The following is a 19,591-nucleotide window of genomic DNA, read 5'->3' as shown; positions in this document are numbered from 1 at the left end:
GGTATGGCGAGAGGGGAGGTCCATTTCTAGATACTCCATCTTGCTCAGAACCACAACAAAGTCCAAAAGCTGCGATACAAGATTTTGCAACTTCGCATTGACACACACTGCACATGAATCTGTAGTTGGCTACTTTCATTATATATTGATAGGGAGTTGCCTGGCGATTTGGAACAACTATTCTTTTTGGAGTAGGGACACAATGATCTGCTCTTGTAGGATTATTCTAGGACACAGTACATGTGATTAAATGAAACCTTCAAAATACATTGACAATAACTAACAATACAAAGTACCAGATATTAACTTACCAGCTTTTCCATTTTGGCAATTGAAACCAAAGTTGCCCTATTCTCCTTTTCTGTGAAAATGTCTTTGTATTTTTGTTACAAAGCAGCAATGACATAACCAGGGACCATGTAACATGCATTCACTAAGCGCAATTGGGAGCAAAGCTGTATATTAATTTTTTTGGTGGCGGCCACCCCCACACATAAGTAAATGAACAAAGTACTGTACAAACTAAGAATTAAAAAACAACAATACATACAACTATGCCACGATGGAAATGGAACATGAATAATGGGGTTTTAGATTAAGCTTCAAATGGGGCAACTTCAGTTTGCATCTTTGCATGGGGCATATCCTTCCAAAACTCTTGAATCACTCACTTCAAATACCGAATACGTTTCTAAAACTTCAGAGATCTTGCTTTTTGAAATGAATGTGCTGAGGAGGGACACAGTATGTGAATGTACATACATGACAGTAGGGCTGAACTCATAGTGTCCTACTGTTCTTGGCTATGGCCATTTGAAACGGTTATTATTGTTTTGTTATACTTTTTGAAATGCCAATATTGTCCAAACCTGCCACAAAAAACCCAAATAATGTCAATATATGTTACTTTTAAGAGAAGAGTTGCAGCTCTTATGAACAAATAACTGGCTCGGTCAGAGGTCTAACAGTTGACAGTTTTCTTGCTGTATAAAGGACACATTTATGATGGTTTTGCTCTAGTAGCCATATTTACATACAATATCAACCAACTGAAGTTGGTACTCATTTATCAACCTCAGAAGGATGAACGTATGAGTTGGCTTTGCCGGGATCTAGACCAGTGACCTGCATATCACACACAGATCGCACACTGCAGCAAATGTTCAACCCACTGAGCTATCACTGAGCTATCTTACCGGCTGTTTTGTAGAACTGAATGTTCTCCTGCTGCCCTTTTCAAGTTCACATTGCGGAATTGCACCATTGTAAAACACTTGTATATCCGGCCCTCAGTCAGAAAATTGCCTCTATTTCATGGGTGGTGGTGACCCTTGTCTCCTATGAGTTACAGAGGGCAGGATATCACTAATTGAGAGCCCCCATAGAGGGCACCCCATTATCTTTGTCATAATGGGGTACACACCCATCTATGTGTATGGGTCCTGTGAGAAACATGAAGGTGTCGCCCTGACTAGTCCCTAGGGGTCTGTCATCCAGGTGTCCAGGACACAGCGATTGCTATTGGATCCAGTTTCTGGAGGTAGACCAGTGATGGAGGGTCACCTGGATGGGGGGTCCTCGGGGAGTGGAAATGGGATACTGATGGGTGAGACGTGACATCCCCTTCTTATAACACCTTTTCCCCCAACCAACCACGTAGGATGCGCAAACACTCTACCACCCCTTTTTCCAATGTGAACACTTTTGCATATCACAATGAACGGTGGACTAACACCGAGCCATTAACCTGACAAGTCCCAACACAAGGGTCAGACAAAGTCAGGCAATTGACCGGAACTGCACACACCTGATGACCCTTTCCCACAGGGATAAAAGTTGGAGCACAAGAGCACAATACGAGCAAGGCATATCGCACGTTGAGAGAGCTATCTCAGCATGGCAGTTCAAGAGGAGGAGAAATACGGCATGAACGAAGAGAGTGACAAGGTGAGAAGCGACCTTGCCCTTTCCGACCAAGGCCCGTGAAACCTCAGCGGAAGGAATAGTAAGGCTGCAAACAATAGCCAGTGTGTGTTGCAGCAGATATCAACAGTACACTGGACCCTCCTCCGCTCCGCTGATAACAAAGCCATGGAGAGACGCGCGTCTCTGTGGTACCAACCTTGACTCCAGGGAGAATAAAAGCCAAGTGGTTAATCCCAGCGGGTGAGTCAAGGGGAGAGCCGATAAGAAAACAAACCGTGTTGAATTAAAGTAGCAATCTGCTAATTGAACTGTGAAAATACAAAGAACTATTGATACCAAAAGGAAGAAAACAAGCAACAGAGGAGTCAGGCAACACGTGGGTGCTCACTCAGGAAACTTTGGGCGATTACCCGATTGTTGAAACTACCATTACCAGAAGGCCTTGGGAAAGGCAAGACAGTGGTTAAAGTGATCATACAGGGGTCCAGTAAAATCCTCTGTACAGTTGAACATCTTTGACCGACAGATGATTGTGAATCTAAGGGAAATTAATTGTGCATCATAAGAACTGCTTGAGAAAATGTGTGATTAACCAAGCTGGCAAGAGTGAATTCAAAGGAGGGATGCCGATAAACAGGGGGCGAAGTCTAAAGTCCTGATATACAATTTTCTGACAAGAGTGAACCCTGCAGAGGGATGCCCACAGTGGGCTGTTTAAAAAGACATTAAGAGTTGTGAATCTCACAGATGAGATTGTGTTGAAAGCCATAGTGAACCCGACAGAAGGAAGGCAAACAGTTGAGATGGGTCTGAGCCCGGAAGAGGGGAATCTAGAGGTGAAAATCCATCATCCATCGGAAAAGGCCATAGTGAATCTGACAAAAGGGAAGGCAAGCATTCAAGAATGGTCTGAGCCTGGAAGAGGCGGATCCATGGATGAGAAGCCATCACCCCACCAACAAGTAAATGTAACAGGGAACTCTTTTGAATACAAGCTAGGGTGAACCCGATGGAGGGAGGCTGCTATTCGACAGGGGTCTGAGCCCGGAAGAGGACGACCCAGGGGTGAAGAGATATCACCTCCAGAATAATCAGGAAATAACTTTTGTTTATCGTTTTGAACCCATCAGACCTTCGGAAGCAAGAAACATAACTACTGAAGGTCCTGATATTTCAAAGAACATTTTGGTGGATCCGAGTCTGGAAGAGGGTGATTCAAGGGGTGAAAAGGCATCAGCCATAGTATAGGCGGAAAGGAACTTGTGTTTATTATTTTGAAACATGTCAGGTCCTCAGAGGCAAGAGACTTTTTGTAGAAAAGAGACTTAACCCCCGAAGGCTCTGTTTTCTGACAGGGGAACTATATTCTTGTGCTCGGAAAGCTCAAGTGTTTGCTGCTCTCCAGAATACCACCTTTTCCTGTGCTAAAAATGTGGGGAACACTTCCTTCTGTTTTATGAAAATTATCCCACTCTTCTTTTTGCATTTAGCATAAGGATTGGCAATACGTTTTTAAGTATAGGCCCTTTTTAGTTTCACAAGACGCCACTAGGACGGCCTTCTTATTGTTTGATGGTCAAAGTTTGCTCCCATCTTAGATTTAGGTTTAGATTAGGCGTTTTTACAACCTACCTATACAGTTTAATAAACACCCTTAAATGTGATCACTTGTGCCTGTCTGTACTGTTGCCACCATGAGTTCCTTACAGTCCTGAGAAACTAAAGTAATGCTTGTACTCTATGAAAAGAAGCAGATCTTGTACTCTGTGGAATGGAGTTTCACTGCATCAAGTGCTTACCTCAACCTTCTTGGTTTTGGTCTTCCATGTAATGGCACATAGTCTATTATACGTTTTGCATATCCTTCATTTTCAGCTTTCTCAAAAAAGTTAATTCACATTACACAGAGCTAACCTTAATATCATATAACAAGACATCACATTTAATTGATTTAATTTAAATGTACATACATTGTGATTAGAGTGAAATGAGTGGTTTGGGAAACAAATGTAGGCAGCGCAATTTAATTTATTACAAACTATGGTCAAATATTGTCAATGATTTAATGTTCCTACCATTTTCCAGAATACATATTTCATCAGATCCAAGATGTCTTCTGATATCAGAATTATACTTTATCATTTACCTCATTTACAAATAGGAAATACCTTCCACCCTGATGCTGAATACTGTTGATACTTTAGATTAATGCAACCTTTAAAATAACACGGTTTACCAAATTTTGCAATTTGTTTGAGCAATAATTCAGAACCGGGCTTCACCCGATCTTGATATTTTGCATCTCACACAAGAAGAAGAATCTGACATGCACTATTGATTTGTCTGATAGAGGTGTACCTTATATCGGCTCTGCCTTGCTTTTTAATGGATTAAATTACATTTCTATTCCACATAATTCTCTGTGTCAGTAAATTAGTTTGCTGCTGCATTAACTAATGCAATTAGATAGCAATACATCTGTGGTAGGTCTTTGGTCTACGGGATGACTGATTACATTAATTCTTATCACCAAATAACAGTAGGCCACACTAATTTGTGAAAGATTGGTACTTTGCAGGACTGGTTTACAAGAGTCAATGCGTGAACCCCATTGAAGAATGATTTGTAAATCAGGCCCATTGTATGCAGATGCTAGATGTTCTTTATAAGAAATACATGTAATTTGAGTTGAGTAGAATAGCTCTGTGGTATGTGCTATCCAGCTGTTAGTTTGAAAATTGAATGATGTTGTAAAAGCAAGGAAATATCAAGGCTGAGTACCACAAAAGGAAATACACCAAACGCGGGCTATAAAGATTCACAGATCTTTAAAACTGCACAGTTACAAAGAAACACAGATCTGATACAGATAGCTATCTGGCTCTCGACACCCCGCAATGAGCACCAGCCCGTCAGAGTGAGGAGGGAGAGTGCTGGACATCTAAACATCTACATTTTTATACATTTCCTACAATATTGGTCAGCCCCTCTACAGGTTAATAATCTGCGGTCTAGAGTTTGTGCCGAGTTCACATATAGCTCATACAATAATATGCACATGGTGTACATAGGTTTTGTGTTTCCAACAGGTTACAATGGCGAAGTGTATTCCTGGATTTAGCAGTGAGCCTTAGTACATATCCCTTCACAATGTAGTTCTGCCAGTGTCCACGCTCGACATTTACATAGTATTGTACTCAATGTGTATTTGTGATTAGGTTTATTAATAAAGACGATCCTAGGACAACAAGTCAAACTTGGTGCAAGGTCGGATTACCTAGCCTAAAGAGTCAGCCCTCGGACAGTCTAAGCATTAACAAGGCTGAAAGGTCGGGAAGGCTTGGTTGCAAGTTAAACACAGTCCACCATTTTAGAACAGAGAATTCACATACGAACAGAAATCAAAATGGATGATTCTAAAATGGCGGCATAGTCGATCCAAAATCGGAACTTTGCAATACGGTTTTCTTCGCAGAGCGACTACGCTTAGGCCAATATAAATCAGAAGGAGGTGCGATATGATTTCCCATTTAACAATGTGGGATGCCTTTGAAGTTGCAACAAATACATTTTCACTCTTGAATATTAGGTTCCTGGTAGAATGACCTGTGGATTATAGCCCAGAAACCTTTGAGGAAACATAATAAGTCACCTAAATTATTATCACATGTATTACTATGAAGAATGTTAGGCCTGAAGAAGCCATTAGTGAAACACATTGACTGGTAAGCTATTATCAAGACGCACATATGCTTTGCTACAACCAGACACCTGGAGCCAAGTCTTGAATTACCTGTAAATGAAACATAACAATAGACCAGATAGGGCTGCAAAGAGCCTTAAATTCTCTTGGTATGCATGCTGAGATGATTGATCACATCATTAATAAAACTAAAATTAAAATGATGAGACTGTCATCCTCCCACCACAAGATATGCTTTACATGGTACTTGCAGGTTTCTCCCTCGAGGTAGAAACCCAGTTACCCATTCTATATACCTGGGCATCCCACTTGTAGCCAATGGATGCAAAGCAACATTGGGAGGTGAAATTCAAGCAAGGGCAGTTAAAATGCTCCCCAGATTAAAGAAATAGTTTTTTAAATATGGCAGATTTACTATTTTATCAGCAATTAAATATTATTATGGAAAGATTATCCACAAGGTTGTTCGAGGCTTGGAGACTATATTGACACTTACTGTAAATGAACTAAGAGTAATAGAAGGCAACATTGGGATGTCCATTTTGGGCTTACCTAACTGTGGCCCCACCCCTGTGCTACGTGTGGGTGTGTTGTCATTGAGGATGAAGGTATTGTGTAACACCTTGTGCCTGATTAAAAAAAATGTTTTTAAATGGGAAAGTCCCATTGAAAACTCTTTTGTAAATCAGGCCCCATGTGTCTATTTAGAAAAGTGTTCTGTCCAACCCATAGTTCATCATTATATAAGGCTCTGAAAAAAGTTCAGGGAGCCTATGGAGGCAATAGATTTGTAAAATGGATGGATAAAGGTAATAGTATATTTCTTGATATTGGGAGGTCGATTGATACATTAATATGCAGTCCTTCAACAGTTAAGAAACAACTTTGGGACTGTGATTGGATACTGACTACACAAGAATATGTCCACTTAAAAATGATACACCAAACTGAAGCAAATCCATTAGATATTAGGGAAATACATCATATTAGAGATACCAAGGAACATCCATCTCCGTTGAGTCGTTTCTGTGGACTAGAAGAGATTGAAACAGTGAAACATATATGAGCATTGTTCCCAGATTGAGTTAATCAGCAGACCAATTTTCTATTACCTTTTTTACCACCAACAAACTTGTAGATCACACGCACATTTGGGATTGCATGTATTCCGCTGATCACACACCTTTTATCTTTTTGAAGACATATGACGCTTATTGGTTAATTACAATTTCTCGATGTGCTTCTTATTAGCATAGTGGAAAGCACATATTATTTTATGTTGATGAATTGTGTATTGAATGATTTTGTATTTATTACCTACTAGAAAAAGTACCCATTCTCTGAACGGGTTCTGTGGAGAGACATGAGGACACCCCCATCAATTGTTGAAAATCCATAATCCTGTAGGTCGCTGTTCCAATTTGCTTATCACTTGATGTTCTTTGCACTCTGAAGTAAACTGCACAAAGAATGAGCATGTGTGGATGGCTAACATACCTTGGCAAACGTTGGGGGAGGCAGGAGTTGGTGTGCTACTGCATACTGCTACTTACTGTGCCCTTTCCTCACCTCTTGCCTCACCCTTTCATGGTGCATTTAGCTGTGGTGCATTGCAGTGCAGATGCCCCAGAAACCATGCATTCTAGGGTTGAGAACTGGTCCGTCTATGACCACATTCATGTTTTGCCGTTTTTCAGACAATCTTCTTATGTGTGAAGTGATGAAATCTGGGGAAAGTGGTGGAGTGCCCAAATGATATGTGGCCAGTAATGTCCTGAGGGTCCTAACAGTTAACTATGCAACATGTGGTGCAGATTGGTGAAACAGTGTGGAATTGAGTAAGAACAACGCTTTGTCAAGCCACAAACCGACAAACACATTTTGAGTTTTGCTGAAATCTGGGGAATGGGGTGTGGTGTCCAAATGGCACATAGCCAGTATTCTACAGAGGGTCCTAACAGGTAGCTATGCAAATGTTGGTGCAGATTGATGAAATGGTGTGGCATTGTACAAGGAACAACGCTTTGGCAAGCCACAAACTAACCCACACATTTTCATAAATTTAGATATATATCTTGTCTTTCACCATATATTTATCATGTTAACTATTTTAAATGTTTGAATAACTCCAAAATAATATGTACTGTGTGCTTAAAGCAACTTTTTACCCCATAATTTCCTCATCACTTTGATTATGAACACTAACATTAATGTGTTATTTACTCCTGAACCAGAAACTGAATGAAGTGATTTAAAATCAATAGTAAATATTATTTCCATGCCGACACACTAACTCATCTGGAATTGGCCCGTTTCTTTCAACAACTGGGGCTCTCGGGTGAGCTAGAACACACGTGTGAACCAAAAGTTTATCCCTGTATGTGAACCTCTAAGACAGTAATCCCCAGACGTGTAGCTTGCGAGCAGCACTCTAAAATGTTGCTAGCCAGTTGCTCCGGCTACTGTATGGAGGCCAAGAAGGATGAGATGCTGCAGTGATGCAAGAAGAATGGCACTGTAGGGTGAACCATGAAAGCAAGGTAAGGCTAGCAGATAGATGGGAGGATAGCTCAGTGGCAACATGCTCGCCTTGGAAGCAAGACGACATGGAGCAACACAGGTTTGATCCCTGCATCTGCACTTAGAATCCTCTGGGTATTAAGTGCATTATAAATAACCAATCATAATATATCATAGCATGACTATTACTTGTTGTGGAGGCATTGCCACAACAGGCTGTAGGACATGGTTTGTGTGGTCCGGAAGCTCATGATGTAAATGTTGAGGCTGTAGATTAGAGAAGCCACATGAAGACTTAACTATTAAAATCAGAGGCCATAACCACATCTTGCTACACCCACACTGCCTGGGACGTTTGGGTGTGCAATGTGCATTGACCCAATGAGGTGGGCATTCAGGAGAACGTAGGTGCCAACGCATAGTCTGACTTTGCAAGCACAGAGATACATAATTCTACTGCTGCTGTAATTATCAGAAAAAAACATCCATTGAACCCACATGTACAAGGCAGCCTATCTTGGTATCTTCTCCACAATCGCTAAATCACTTGGAGCAGGAACAGTGGCCAGAGAAGGCACTTAACCTATCCGGGAAGCACAGTAACCAACTGGGCCTCTCCTTTACGTACCAGGTTATGGAGAAATAGACGTGTTAGCAGATGCTTGATAGGTACAAAAAGGGCAAATGAGTGAAAATGACACACATTCCATTTTGGACATGCAAGATCATTGACATCATTTATTAGAAATGTTTATACTCCAATAAAATGGTCTGGTGGTTGTAAAATAATTATTTTTTATACAGCCAGTGTACACTTTGCAAATGTGCATCTTTGTGCTGTAAAACCCCCCAAACCAGATGCATGTACCAGCCTAATTACTGTAGAAATATAAGTGTCTTGATATTATGACAACATTCTAGTTTGAGATATCGCAGAAGTAAGTAGGTAGATGCTTCCACCGTTTGGCTGCTTGTACTGAAAAGGACCATCCACCCCATTTTACATATCTGGCATTTGGTACAGCCAGCAAACCTTCTGCTACTGAATAAAGTGCTCTGGTTGGGATTGGATGGGCAACACAAGTGGCCCACATGTCCAGGTTGGTGACCTTGCGGGTAATTGTCTTTTACTATTCCTATGAATAGTTCAAATGTGGGCCATTGATCAATAGATGGCATGCATGGCCATTTTTCCATCCTTGATTAATTTGCATATGCCTAATGTATACAGGCAAGATTTGCATTTGATCCAATCACGCACATTCATCAAAAATAGTTAATATGTATTGCCAGTGCCAGATCGTCACTATGGGTTTAGGGGGATGCCCCCTCGCTTGACTGGCAGGTAGCATAGTCCACCAGTGTGCATTATTTGCACTAGGGACTGTGCAACCTAAATTGAGCTAGGGTGTTTCCCCTGCTGCAAATTTTATTTTGTTTGTAATGCAGAGCAAGACTAGAGTAGCTTGCAATAATGAGAGGCCATTGGGGCATTGGAAGTCTGGCCCATCTGCCTCCCAATATTGCACTAACATCAAGCACACACTGACTGACAGAGTCCTCTTCTGTCAGTCAGCGTGTTCACGCTATGGAGAAGAGGGGTGTACATTCTGGGCATCCATCCTGGTGCATGAAAAAGGGTGCGAGCAAATAAGTGAAGTGACTTTAGTGTATGAAATGTGTTTGTATGCATGTTTGTGCACATGTATGTTGCAGTGATCATGTGTATGTGTGCGTGCATTCAGGTAGTTGTTTTACCAATGTATGAACGTGTGGATGAATGAGAGAGTGTGTGTTGTGTTAATGTGTGTGTATGGAAGTGATTGTGTCTGCATGTATGAAGGGGGAGCGGGCCACTAAATTTAGAGTTGGGGCATAGCATTATTTTTTGCTTTACCCTTGATGCACAGTACAGATTATTTAGTGTGCATCAAGGGTAAATCAAACATAAGTGTTATTACATGTATGGACTGGCATACATTCGTGGTGCCAGTCTACATTTAATTCATTACCTTAGCATGGTGTTTTGTACTGGCCATCAAGGTTCAAAAAGCAAAAATATGCCATTACATGGCTAGACTGGCCAACATTGTTACAGCTAGTCTGGATATACTTTCATCTACTAGCTGGGAGTTCTTAAATGGTAACCAAGGGATATATGTTGATGCATTCTCAATGGACATAGATGGGGAGGGCCAACATGAAAATGCTTTTTATACTTGCATTATGTAGTCAGAAAAGGCATCATGAAAACACATAGGATAATGCTAAAGTGCACTGTTGGGGACTTGCATCTATTGGACTTGTTCATGTATCCATACAAAACCAAGTGCAAACTGAATGGAGGAAATGTGTATGCATATTCAACTCAAAAATTAATCAGCCGCCACTACTCATTGCAGTGGTAAAGAATTGTCATCTGATACTTTGCCCATAAGACATGTGGATAATGCACAAATAAGCAAGAGGCTACTTGATTTCTCCATGATTCAATAAATTGTGTATGCAAATGACATGTGTGGCAATAATTTCTGATTAAAATGCCAATACATTTCTATAAATATCAAAGGTATAACTACCAAACCACTAAACCACTTTGTACAGCAGTATTTGAGTGCACCACTATGTGACCAAAAGTTACTGGCCTATCATGATTACAGATGCCTCATTTGCCACTATGTTTCCCAAATATGTATTGGACAATAACACTAAGGCACCAGTAAATTACATTTTAAATCCTATATGTTTTGACCAGTGTTACTGTTTTTTTGTGTTTGACAAATGCCCCATTTGCTGCTTACATCATAATTACAATTGGTATTTAATAACATGCTTAATGCCAGAGATGGTTTCTAAGTGCGGGATCGAGATTCAGACCGATGTTGCGCTGCATTGTCTTGCTTCCAAGACAAACCTGTTGCCGCTGACCTATTCCCCCTCACACATTCCTTTAAAACATCGATTTAACCTCACATTCAGTTAAAAACGTTTGCATAATCGCTTGGCCTAAATTTGGACCTAAATTTACTATTAAATTGCTGCACATAAACATGTTCCATTTGTAAAATTCCATTTACTGCCATTACAATTTTGGTTGCAATCTTAATATGTTCCGTCGAGGTATGGCTGTTGCTCACCTTTTTATTTGCTAACCAAATTTTGCTCATTGCCCACAAAATGTTGGGATCCCTGCTCTAAGAAAGGCAGCTTTGTTAAGAATGTGGCTGGCATGCTCACAGAAATTCTAGCCATGGTCACAGAAATTCAAGCCTTGTGTATGAAAAATGTAACATTCACAAGTCTCACACTAGAATGCTGGTAATATTTTTCTTCTTAGAAATGAAGGCAGCTTTATGTAATGTTAAAACTCTCTCTACACGCACAAAAGATTGTCTAAGTGTTTGCCTCATGAGTTCAAACTGGAAGGGGTAATTGTTTTTGATGTGGGTTGTAAGCACTGCTTTTATAAATAGGAAGCCAATCATATGGGATTGAAATAATAATGCAAAGAAGGATAAGAGCATGTTTGATTTACTGTCAAGCTTGCACACAACACATTATTGCCCTTCCATTTCGTTCTTGTGACAAGTGCAGCTTTCTGGCACGTACAATTATACACAGAAATAGGTAAACCCTACTGAGTATTTTATTTCATTATTTCATATTTCATGCATAGAGATCTGCTTAGCAGTACATTCTCTAGTGGTCTTCTTCTATTCATACCCCAAACCCTTTAACTACCCTTTTAGGAATGCATGGAACAAATTGGATGATTGAGAACATTTAAATAATGCCTTTCTGTTTTGAAATCACTGTCACTGTATTGAGTCAATACGTGTTTTGATTTTCTTTTTGTATGTTCATTTTTTGTCTGAATCACATGATTGAAATGTTATACCAACGTTTTCAGGCTAATTAGTTCCTAAGTAAAACTGAATGGCAATGGCTGGAATGTTTTAAATTCATCAGCCCTCATTACAAGTCAGGCGGTGGATCATGGTGCTATTAGCACCATGATCCATGCCGGATTCCGCCATGGCGGATGGCGGAATTACCGCCCCATTCCAAGGTGAGTGGGGCGGTAATTCCCCATTCACCATTTGCCCTTCCCCATTCCCATTTTTGCCCCATAGGGCATAATGGAGATGGGGAAGGAGCTAATTACGGCACCGTAAATTACGGTGCCGTAATTAGCACCAAGGTCGCTTAGCGCCTTGGACTTTAACGCCTGAAAAAAGCAGGCGTTAAAGTGTGAATCAGGCGTTAAGGGTTTAACAGCGCCGACTCTCTTTACGGCGCTGTTAACCCCTTAATGCCTGACTTGTAATGAGGGCCATCATATCCACTGACATTGCTCTGGAAAACCCTTAAGACCAACAATGTTCAGCCTGCTAAGCAACTGCATACGGGGGAAATACCATACAGAAATCCGTCTTGATTAGTATCTTCAATTAAAGGGTTTCATATCCATTTGAAACAGCATACAAAATAGCAGGGTGCTGTCTTTTCTTTCTGTCTTCTGTCTGTTGCCTGCTGCAATTAGAGACCACTGCAATGCACATATGTCTCTTCTCTAATATGTTTCTGAAACAGCCATGTACTGAAGGCAATACATATAACAAAAGACATACAAATCAATTGTACGACCCTGTCGCTAATGGGTTAACGGCGCCGTAAAAGGCTGCGGCGCCGTTAACCCATTAGCGCCTGATTACGAGGTCCCTTTGCGGGACCCGACCTTAACGGCTGGTCTACACCAGCCGTTAAAGTAGGGACCCGCAAAGGGACCTTGGTGCTAAGTACGGTACCGCAATTTGCGGTACTGTACTTAGCACCTTCCCCATTCCATTGAGCCCTATGCGGCAAAAATGGGAATGGGGAAAGGCCATGGAGGAAGGGGGAATTACCGCCCGCCAACCTTGTAATGGGGTGGTAATTCCCCCTTTCTCCATGGTGGAGTCGGTAAGTTACCGGCATGGACCATGGTGTTATTAGCACCATGGTTTTCCGCCTGGGTCGTAATGAGGCCCATTGAGTTTCTGGGTGAAGGTGAGGACAGGGAGAATGTGGGTTGTAGCTGATAGTGCTGATGAGGTGTAGCTGATAGTGGGCATTCTTGGCTAGGTCTGCAATGTGCTGAGAGAAGGAGAGATGAGTCAAATAACACACCAAGGTTTCTTGCCTCACAAGAGGGTGAGGAGAATTGATCTATAGAGGAGGTCCAGATAGTAGGAGGGAAGATGGGAGCTGGTTTGCCAATGAGAAGGATCTCAGTCTTACTGGCATTAAGGCAGAGATCATTGGCAGCACACCAGTTTTGAATAGCAGTCAAACAGTCAGGGATGTGCATTGAGGAAGAGCAGGCAGTAGATGGAAGCTTGAAGGAGAGATTCCTGTTGTCTGCATTTATTTATTTATTTATTTTACAAGGAACTTAACATCAAGGAATTGTGTTGCAAAGTGCCCACAGGGAAAAGGGGTGTGGAACAACCAGGGAACAGTAAGACAATGGAAAATGATCATAGTGATGAATAAAATACAAAAGTGGTCTTACTAGGCCTTGTGAACATTCAGAGCATGCAAGTGCAGAGAGAGAGAAGGGAAAAGGGGGAGGGGGGTACGTGCTAGAGGTTCAGCAACCCAGGAGCCAGTGGAGAGATTTTAGGTCTGGAGAAATATGGTCCCTGGGCTTGAGGCCAATAATAAATCTTGCAGCCCTATTCTGGATTAGCTGGAAGGGTCAGAGAGAAGACGGCAGATAAGAAGAGGCTCTTACAGTATTTCAGCCTGGAGAGAAGTGAGGAAAGGGAGGATGCCCCTGAGGAGGTAGAGTTGGAAATGGGCCTTCTTGGCAAGGTCCAAGATGTGAGGAATGAACGAGAGAGAGCAGTTGAAGATAACACCCAGGTTTATGGTTTCAGAGGAAGGTGAGGGGGGAGAGCCTATCAAGGGTGGCCAGAGTGAAGGGAGAAAAGAGGTAACAGTAGTCCCGATAGGAAGAATCTGAGTGTTGCTGACATTGAGGCAGAGTTCATCGGAGGAACAGCAAGACTGGATGGCGGACAGTGCATAACACTGGAAGCGAGGAGAGGTGAGGAGATCAGGTGAGCCAGAGGAGCAAGGTAGATGTTGAAGAGCCAAGGGGAAAAGGATATAGCCTTCAGGTACATTGCATGTGGAGGGATTTATAGAAGAGAGGAAAGAGCCCAGTTATACTTGTAAAGGTCATTCGGAGAGGAATGAGGTGAACAAGTGCAGTGTCAGATCCGTGATGCTAAGGGTGTCATGGAGCCACTTTCTCAGGCTGGCATGATTGACTGTGTCGAAGGCAGAGGAAAGATCCAGAAGGATAGGAAGAGATGGAGAATTGGAATAGAGATTTGAGAGACAGTCTTCATGATTGTTCAGTAGAGCTGTTTACGTGCCGCTGGATGCTCTGAAGCCAGACTGGTGGCTGTGGAGACAACCAACAGATTCAGTATGTTGGATCAGTTTGGAGATGACCAGTGTGAGTATTTGTGAATTCTTTTTTTATATATATAATTTATAGTCCCAATGCAGAATCACACATCTGTTGACCATTGCAGTTCCAAAAAGGCAATGGCAGCACAGAAACATTTTGCATTAAGCTTGTTGCAGGGTTTGCAACACATTTTAAAGACATATAAATGCAACCCAGCTGTGTGCTTAGAACTGCTTTCAGAAGTCTAAAGGACTATTATACAGTGTAATATTTATCTGGGCAGCTGGTGACACTATGACAACCTGCTTTATACAAAAGCAATTCACACAAGCTCCGCTGACCAGAGGTTCCACTTGCACTCCTAAAACTATACTTGGTCGTCATCTTTCCCAAGGGTGAAAGTCCGTTTATAGGCATCAATCATCTGTGCAGCATATGGTCTGCAAAGAAGCCTGAGTCACTCAGGGCTGCGTACCACCACTACTCCTCACACAAGACTCCCCCTGTACAGTGCACACATCTTTCAACAGGTATCACTTGATGTAACATCAATGCTCATTGATGCTGCCAATCTTTATCTTGACATTCCTCATGTAGGCAGCAACATTTGGGCTGGTTGATGTACTTCCTGCCGCTAGATCCTCCTCTAGTTGATCTTGCGAACACTGCGGCAAAGCACTTTTGCATATTTGGACTACCTCCACCTTGAGATGCATGCCGCTGGCCCTCCACTGCGGCACCTGCAGATAAAAAGTAACCACATTTAACCTTGAAATATGGGACTATAAAGTAAGCCAGCAAGAAGTAAATGTTCTATTTAAATGCATCAGCACACAGCAGAGGGTCCCTCACCAGCTGTGCTACATCTGCATCACCCTTCAAGATGTTGCAGAGTATTGGACAGGTTCAGCTCAAGTAAGAACACCACAGCTAGAATCTCACTGGAAGATGCATTGTGGCAGCAAAGCTGCTTGGGGGCTCGTAAGCGGTTGTAATTAGACCGCCGCTACTCCTGGCACCAGTCCTAAATATGACATATCTGAAGTTCTGATGTGAGTGTTTCAATAATCTGTGGAGGCATTGCATTGCTCATGTAGCCTGACCAACGTGTCCAAAAAAACAAAAAAATCAACAGCCTTAGCCACCCAGGCTTCCTCCATATCATTGGATCGCAGAACGCACTGCATGGGACAACCCACGCTCTGCAGATACAGAGAAATAGTGAGAGAAATATCCTTCTTTGCATTATTATATCGATTCCATAGAATTGTCTTCCTATTTATAAATTCAACGCTTACAACCCACATAAAAAACAATGACCCCTTCTGGTTTGAACTTGTGAGAGGAACACTTAGACAATCTTTTGTGTGTGTAGAGGGAGGTTCAACATTATATAAAGCTGCCTTCATTTCTAAGAAGAAAAATATTACCAGCAATGTAGTGTGAGCCTGGTGAATGCTACAGTTTTCATGCAAAAGGCTTCCATTTCTGTGGACATGCCAGCCGCATTCTTAACAAGGCTGCTTTTCTTAGAACAGGGGTCCCCAACCTTTTCTGGACAGTGGGCAAAATGTGGTTGTCAAATAAAATGGTCAGCAACATCCATACCTTGACGGAACATATTGTCATTCAGGTGGTGGCAAAATTATTCCAACCGAAATTGTAATGGTAGTAAATGGAATTTTACAAATAGAAAGCATTTATGTGGAGCAACTTAATAGTAAGTCGAGGTCCAACTCTAGGCCAAGCGATTCTGCAAGAGTTTTTAACTGAATTTGAGGTTAAGTTGATGTTTCCAAGGAATTTAAGTGGGAAAAGCAGCATTTATAAACTCAAAAGACCATTAACACTGGTCAAAACATCTGGGGGCCTGACTCATGGGATTAATTGGACAGTAATGAGGGACTTTGAGCACCAAACTTTGTGCGAAATCCTGTTTGTCGATTCATGGAATCGACTGTGCGGCACATTTTCGTACTTTGCAGGGACTTCACGCAGGCTCCTCACAGCTCTGTGAGCGACGGAGTGCCTTGCGCAAGGCACCACGCAGCGCGTCGTCGGCGTGGCTTGCGCAGAGGGCAGGGAAGGGGCAGTTCTCAGAAAATGAGAAAGAAGAAGGGAAGTCAATGTTACCTCGTCAGAATTCGAGTTGTGTCACACAATATCAAGAGTCACACGAGTGTCTCTCATGGCTACCCAAGAGGCTCTACTGATAAGGGATTCTAAAACCCTAAACTCTCATTTGAGCCTCACCAACATTCAAATTTGTGATTGTGCCACAAGGCACTGCATAAACAAACTAAAACTACCTCTCCTTGCCCTTTGACCTACTCACCTACTCTAACTGTACTCTGTTTTGCCCTTCCCTATATTTCCTAAGCTTGCCTCCTGCAATGACCGCATCTCTCTCTGAAAGATGCCTAAGGCTGGAAACAAGCTCCAATCACATGTGCCTCTTTATGGTCCATGTGGTCAAATTAGTCAAACTTAAACATTGGGAACTTCAAGTTGCCAGTCAATAGTATGTCCAGGCACGCTCAAAAATAACGTGTGCGCCGATATGTGCACTTTGAACGGCATGAAGAGGTTTCACATTGAACTGCACATTATGTGGACGGCCAGACACACATGTCGGCCCTGCAAGCTGTCTAATTCATATGCGATGCAGGCAAACGTCATCTTCACATCACTGGCTGGATTCATTCCTTGGTGACATGTTTGTGTATTTATATAACTGGCTGTCCTCACTGGGGAGCAAAGGATAAGATGTGTGGGGGAATTGAAGGAGCCCAGTCTCAAAATCTCTAACACCATGGGCCTCATCACAAATTGGGCGGTAATGCTGGTGCTATTACCGCTGGCACTATTAGCCCTACCGCCAACCCCCCAGTGCTATTAGCGCTGGATCAGGGGTTTGGCGGAACGGTTAGTACCCATTCCCCATTGGGCCCATTCGGGAATTCCTCATTCCCCATTTGGTCCAACGGGGAAAATTAGCGCTATTACCGCTGGCTGATTTCCCACCGTCGTTAATAGCATGGAAAAATCAGCAAATTTGCCACGGATTTCCCCCCAGCTCAGAGAGGGGGAAATCCGCCAAGGCCATGATCTGACGGACCCTTAAATGGGGTGGCAATAGCGCTAACGCCGCATTTAAGGGTTACCGCCAGACTCATGTTGAGGCCCTATGTATTTGTACCCGCAGTAAGCGTGGTAGTTTTAGGTAGGGCTTTTATAGGATCTGAACGGTAATTCACAATCAGGATATTCAGCAACCAGATATAATGATTACCCTGTCTGCAGTGTGCCTTTACCTGCATCAACGCGAGTAGTAGCAGAATTTCACCACCGGCCCAGATACCGATTTGCCTCACTTCGATTTCTAAATAGATGATCATGCCAATGGGAAGTTAACCCTTGCAGGCTGGCACAGAAAGACCATACTTCTAGAAACTGCTGGACCCGAGGGTGTGGAGGCACACGCAAAGTGCGCTCTGTGAATCCCATTTGTGCTGGCACACACGTTTTGTGAATCTACCCAGCAATGCTTTATGGAAAAAAAAAAACATAGGAGACATACACTTAAACACGCAATAACCCAGGTGCTGATCATAGTTGAGTTCCATGCAGCTCATGTTCGCAACAGCACGTGCAGTTGGAGCGTTAGATCTGTGAGTGTTGATGCAAACCGTGTGCTTCTTTAAAATGAAACTGGCGAAGATGAAATTAAAGTTTCTTGGCGTACAGGCCATAATATTGAATATTGGACTGAACACAATTATCGGCTCGGTACTTTGAAAACACACGGATTTGGCATCATTGTTTAGTGATTGAATTATTTTGTGCAGAGCACTCTTATGCAGTAAGACAAGCATCCTGCGGGAGGCGCTGTTCCTCATGTGTGCGGTTTTCTTTTCACAGGTTTTTGTGGAAGACTTCAGAATGGCAAGAATGTGAAGTAACTCACCTGCTTGATCAGCAGGACCAGCGTCGAAGTCAGCCAGACACGCTGTGTGGCGGGGGCGTACACATCCGAGATGTGTTTTGCGTAAAAAGCCTGGCTGAAATTGGGGTGCACAAAATAAAAGAAGGTTAGTACATTAAGCAAAACTCATTGTATAACTAGTCAACTATGTTTTACCAATAGCAAAAGAAAGGCATCATATTGTGGCCCTTAAAGTAAGCATATGATTATTTGATCATGACTAATGTGTATTTCAGGGTTGAAACTTAAAATAGGAGGTCTTTGTGTGATGCAATCAAGAGTTCCCAGACATGTGAACTCTTGTCAGTAGGAGACTGTGCTTGCAGATGGCCATTCTGGGGAAACATGTATCGCTGACCAAGGTGAGATATCGTGGAAAAATCAGTGCCTGGAGACCAAGCAAATGGTGGCGGTGCACGATACACATCAACCTAACATAACCCCCACTGACTAGTGAAGTTACAGTAGAGCTGTCCAGTGGTGTGGCTAGAATGCCCTAACAGTGCAGGCCTGCACAGTATATGTTTGGTCCTTGGGCAGGTGTCCTCACATCTAAGGAAGATATAGTTATTTCATGTGGGCAATTCCTTTGACGTGCTCATAAGGACCAGGGCAATCTTTAAACTATGAAGGGCCATTGTATAGTTTGTTGAAACTAAAATTGAATCGACGCCTTTCCTTTGACCCAGAATGCAAAGTGATATGAGCCATGAATGCAATCTTTCAGTTGTGCAGTTGAACTTTCAAGACACACACAACACAAGAAATACTCAGAGCAGGATAACGAATTGCAGATGAACGCTAACAGCCTGCAGTCAGTAAGGAGAACCCAAACACATCTGTTTTTAAACACGTGGACAGGCACAGAAATATGTGAGATCATTGGTCGCCATTACAAGTGTGTCTGTAAATTGTCTGTAAATTGACAGTTAATATGATGTTTTCTCAACAAACTCATTTACCAATACTGCCACTCACTCCTGTGACATTACCA

At 42.3% G+C, this 19,591-nt stretch overlaps 1 protein-coding gene across 1 annotated transcript in view; it reads left to right on the top strand.

Annotated features, from left to right (window-relative positions):
* The window catches only part of THSD7B (thrombospondin type 1 domain containing 7B), a 2,969,219-nt gene that overhangs the window by 1,235,641 nt on the left and 1,713,987 nt on the right, over window positions 1-19,591 (top strand). Inside the window, exon 5 of the mRNA XM_069616536.1 lies at window positions 18,534-18,703. Within this exon, the coding sequence (XP_069472637.1) occupies window positions 18,534-18,703 (170 nt within the window). The remainder of the gene's footprint in view (window positions 1-18,533; window positions 18,704-19,591) is intronic.

This window comes from Ambystoma mexicanum, chromosome 9 (assembly GCF_040938575.1).
Source record: "Ambystoma mexicanum isolate Mex_15411 chromosome 9, UKY_AmexF1_1, whole genome shotgun sequence".
Classification (NCBI taxonomy): domain Eukaryota; kingdom Metazoa; phylum Chordata; class Amphibia; order Caudata; family Ambystomatidae; genus Ambystoma; species Ambystoma mexicanum.
The sequence above is the reverse complement of the archived record's forward strand: the minus strand, read 5'-3'. Positions and strand labels throughout refer to the sequence as shown.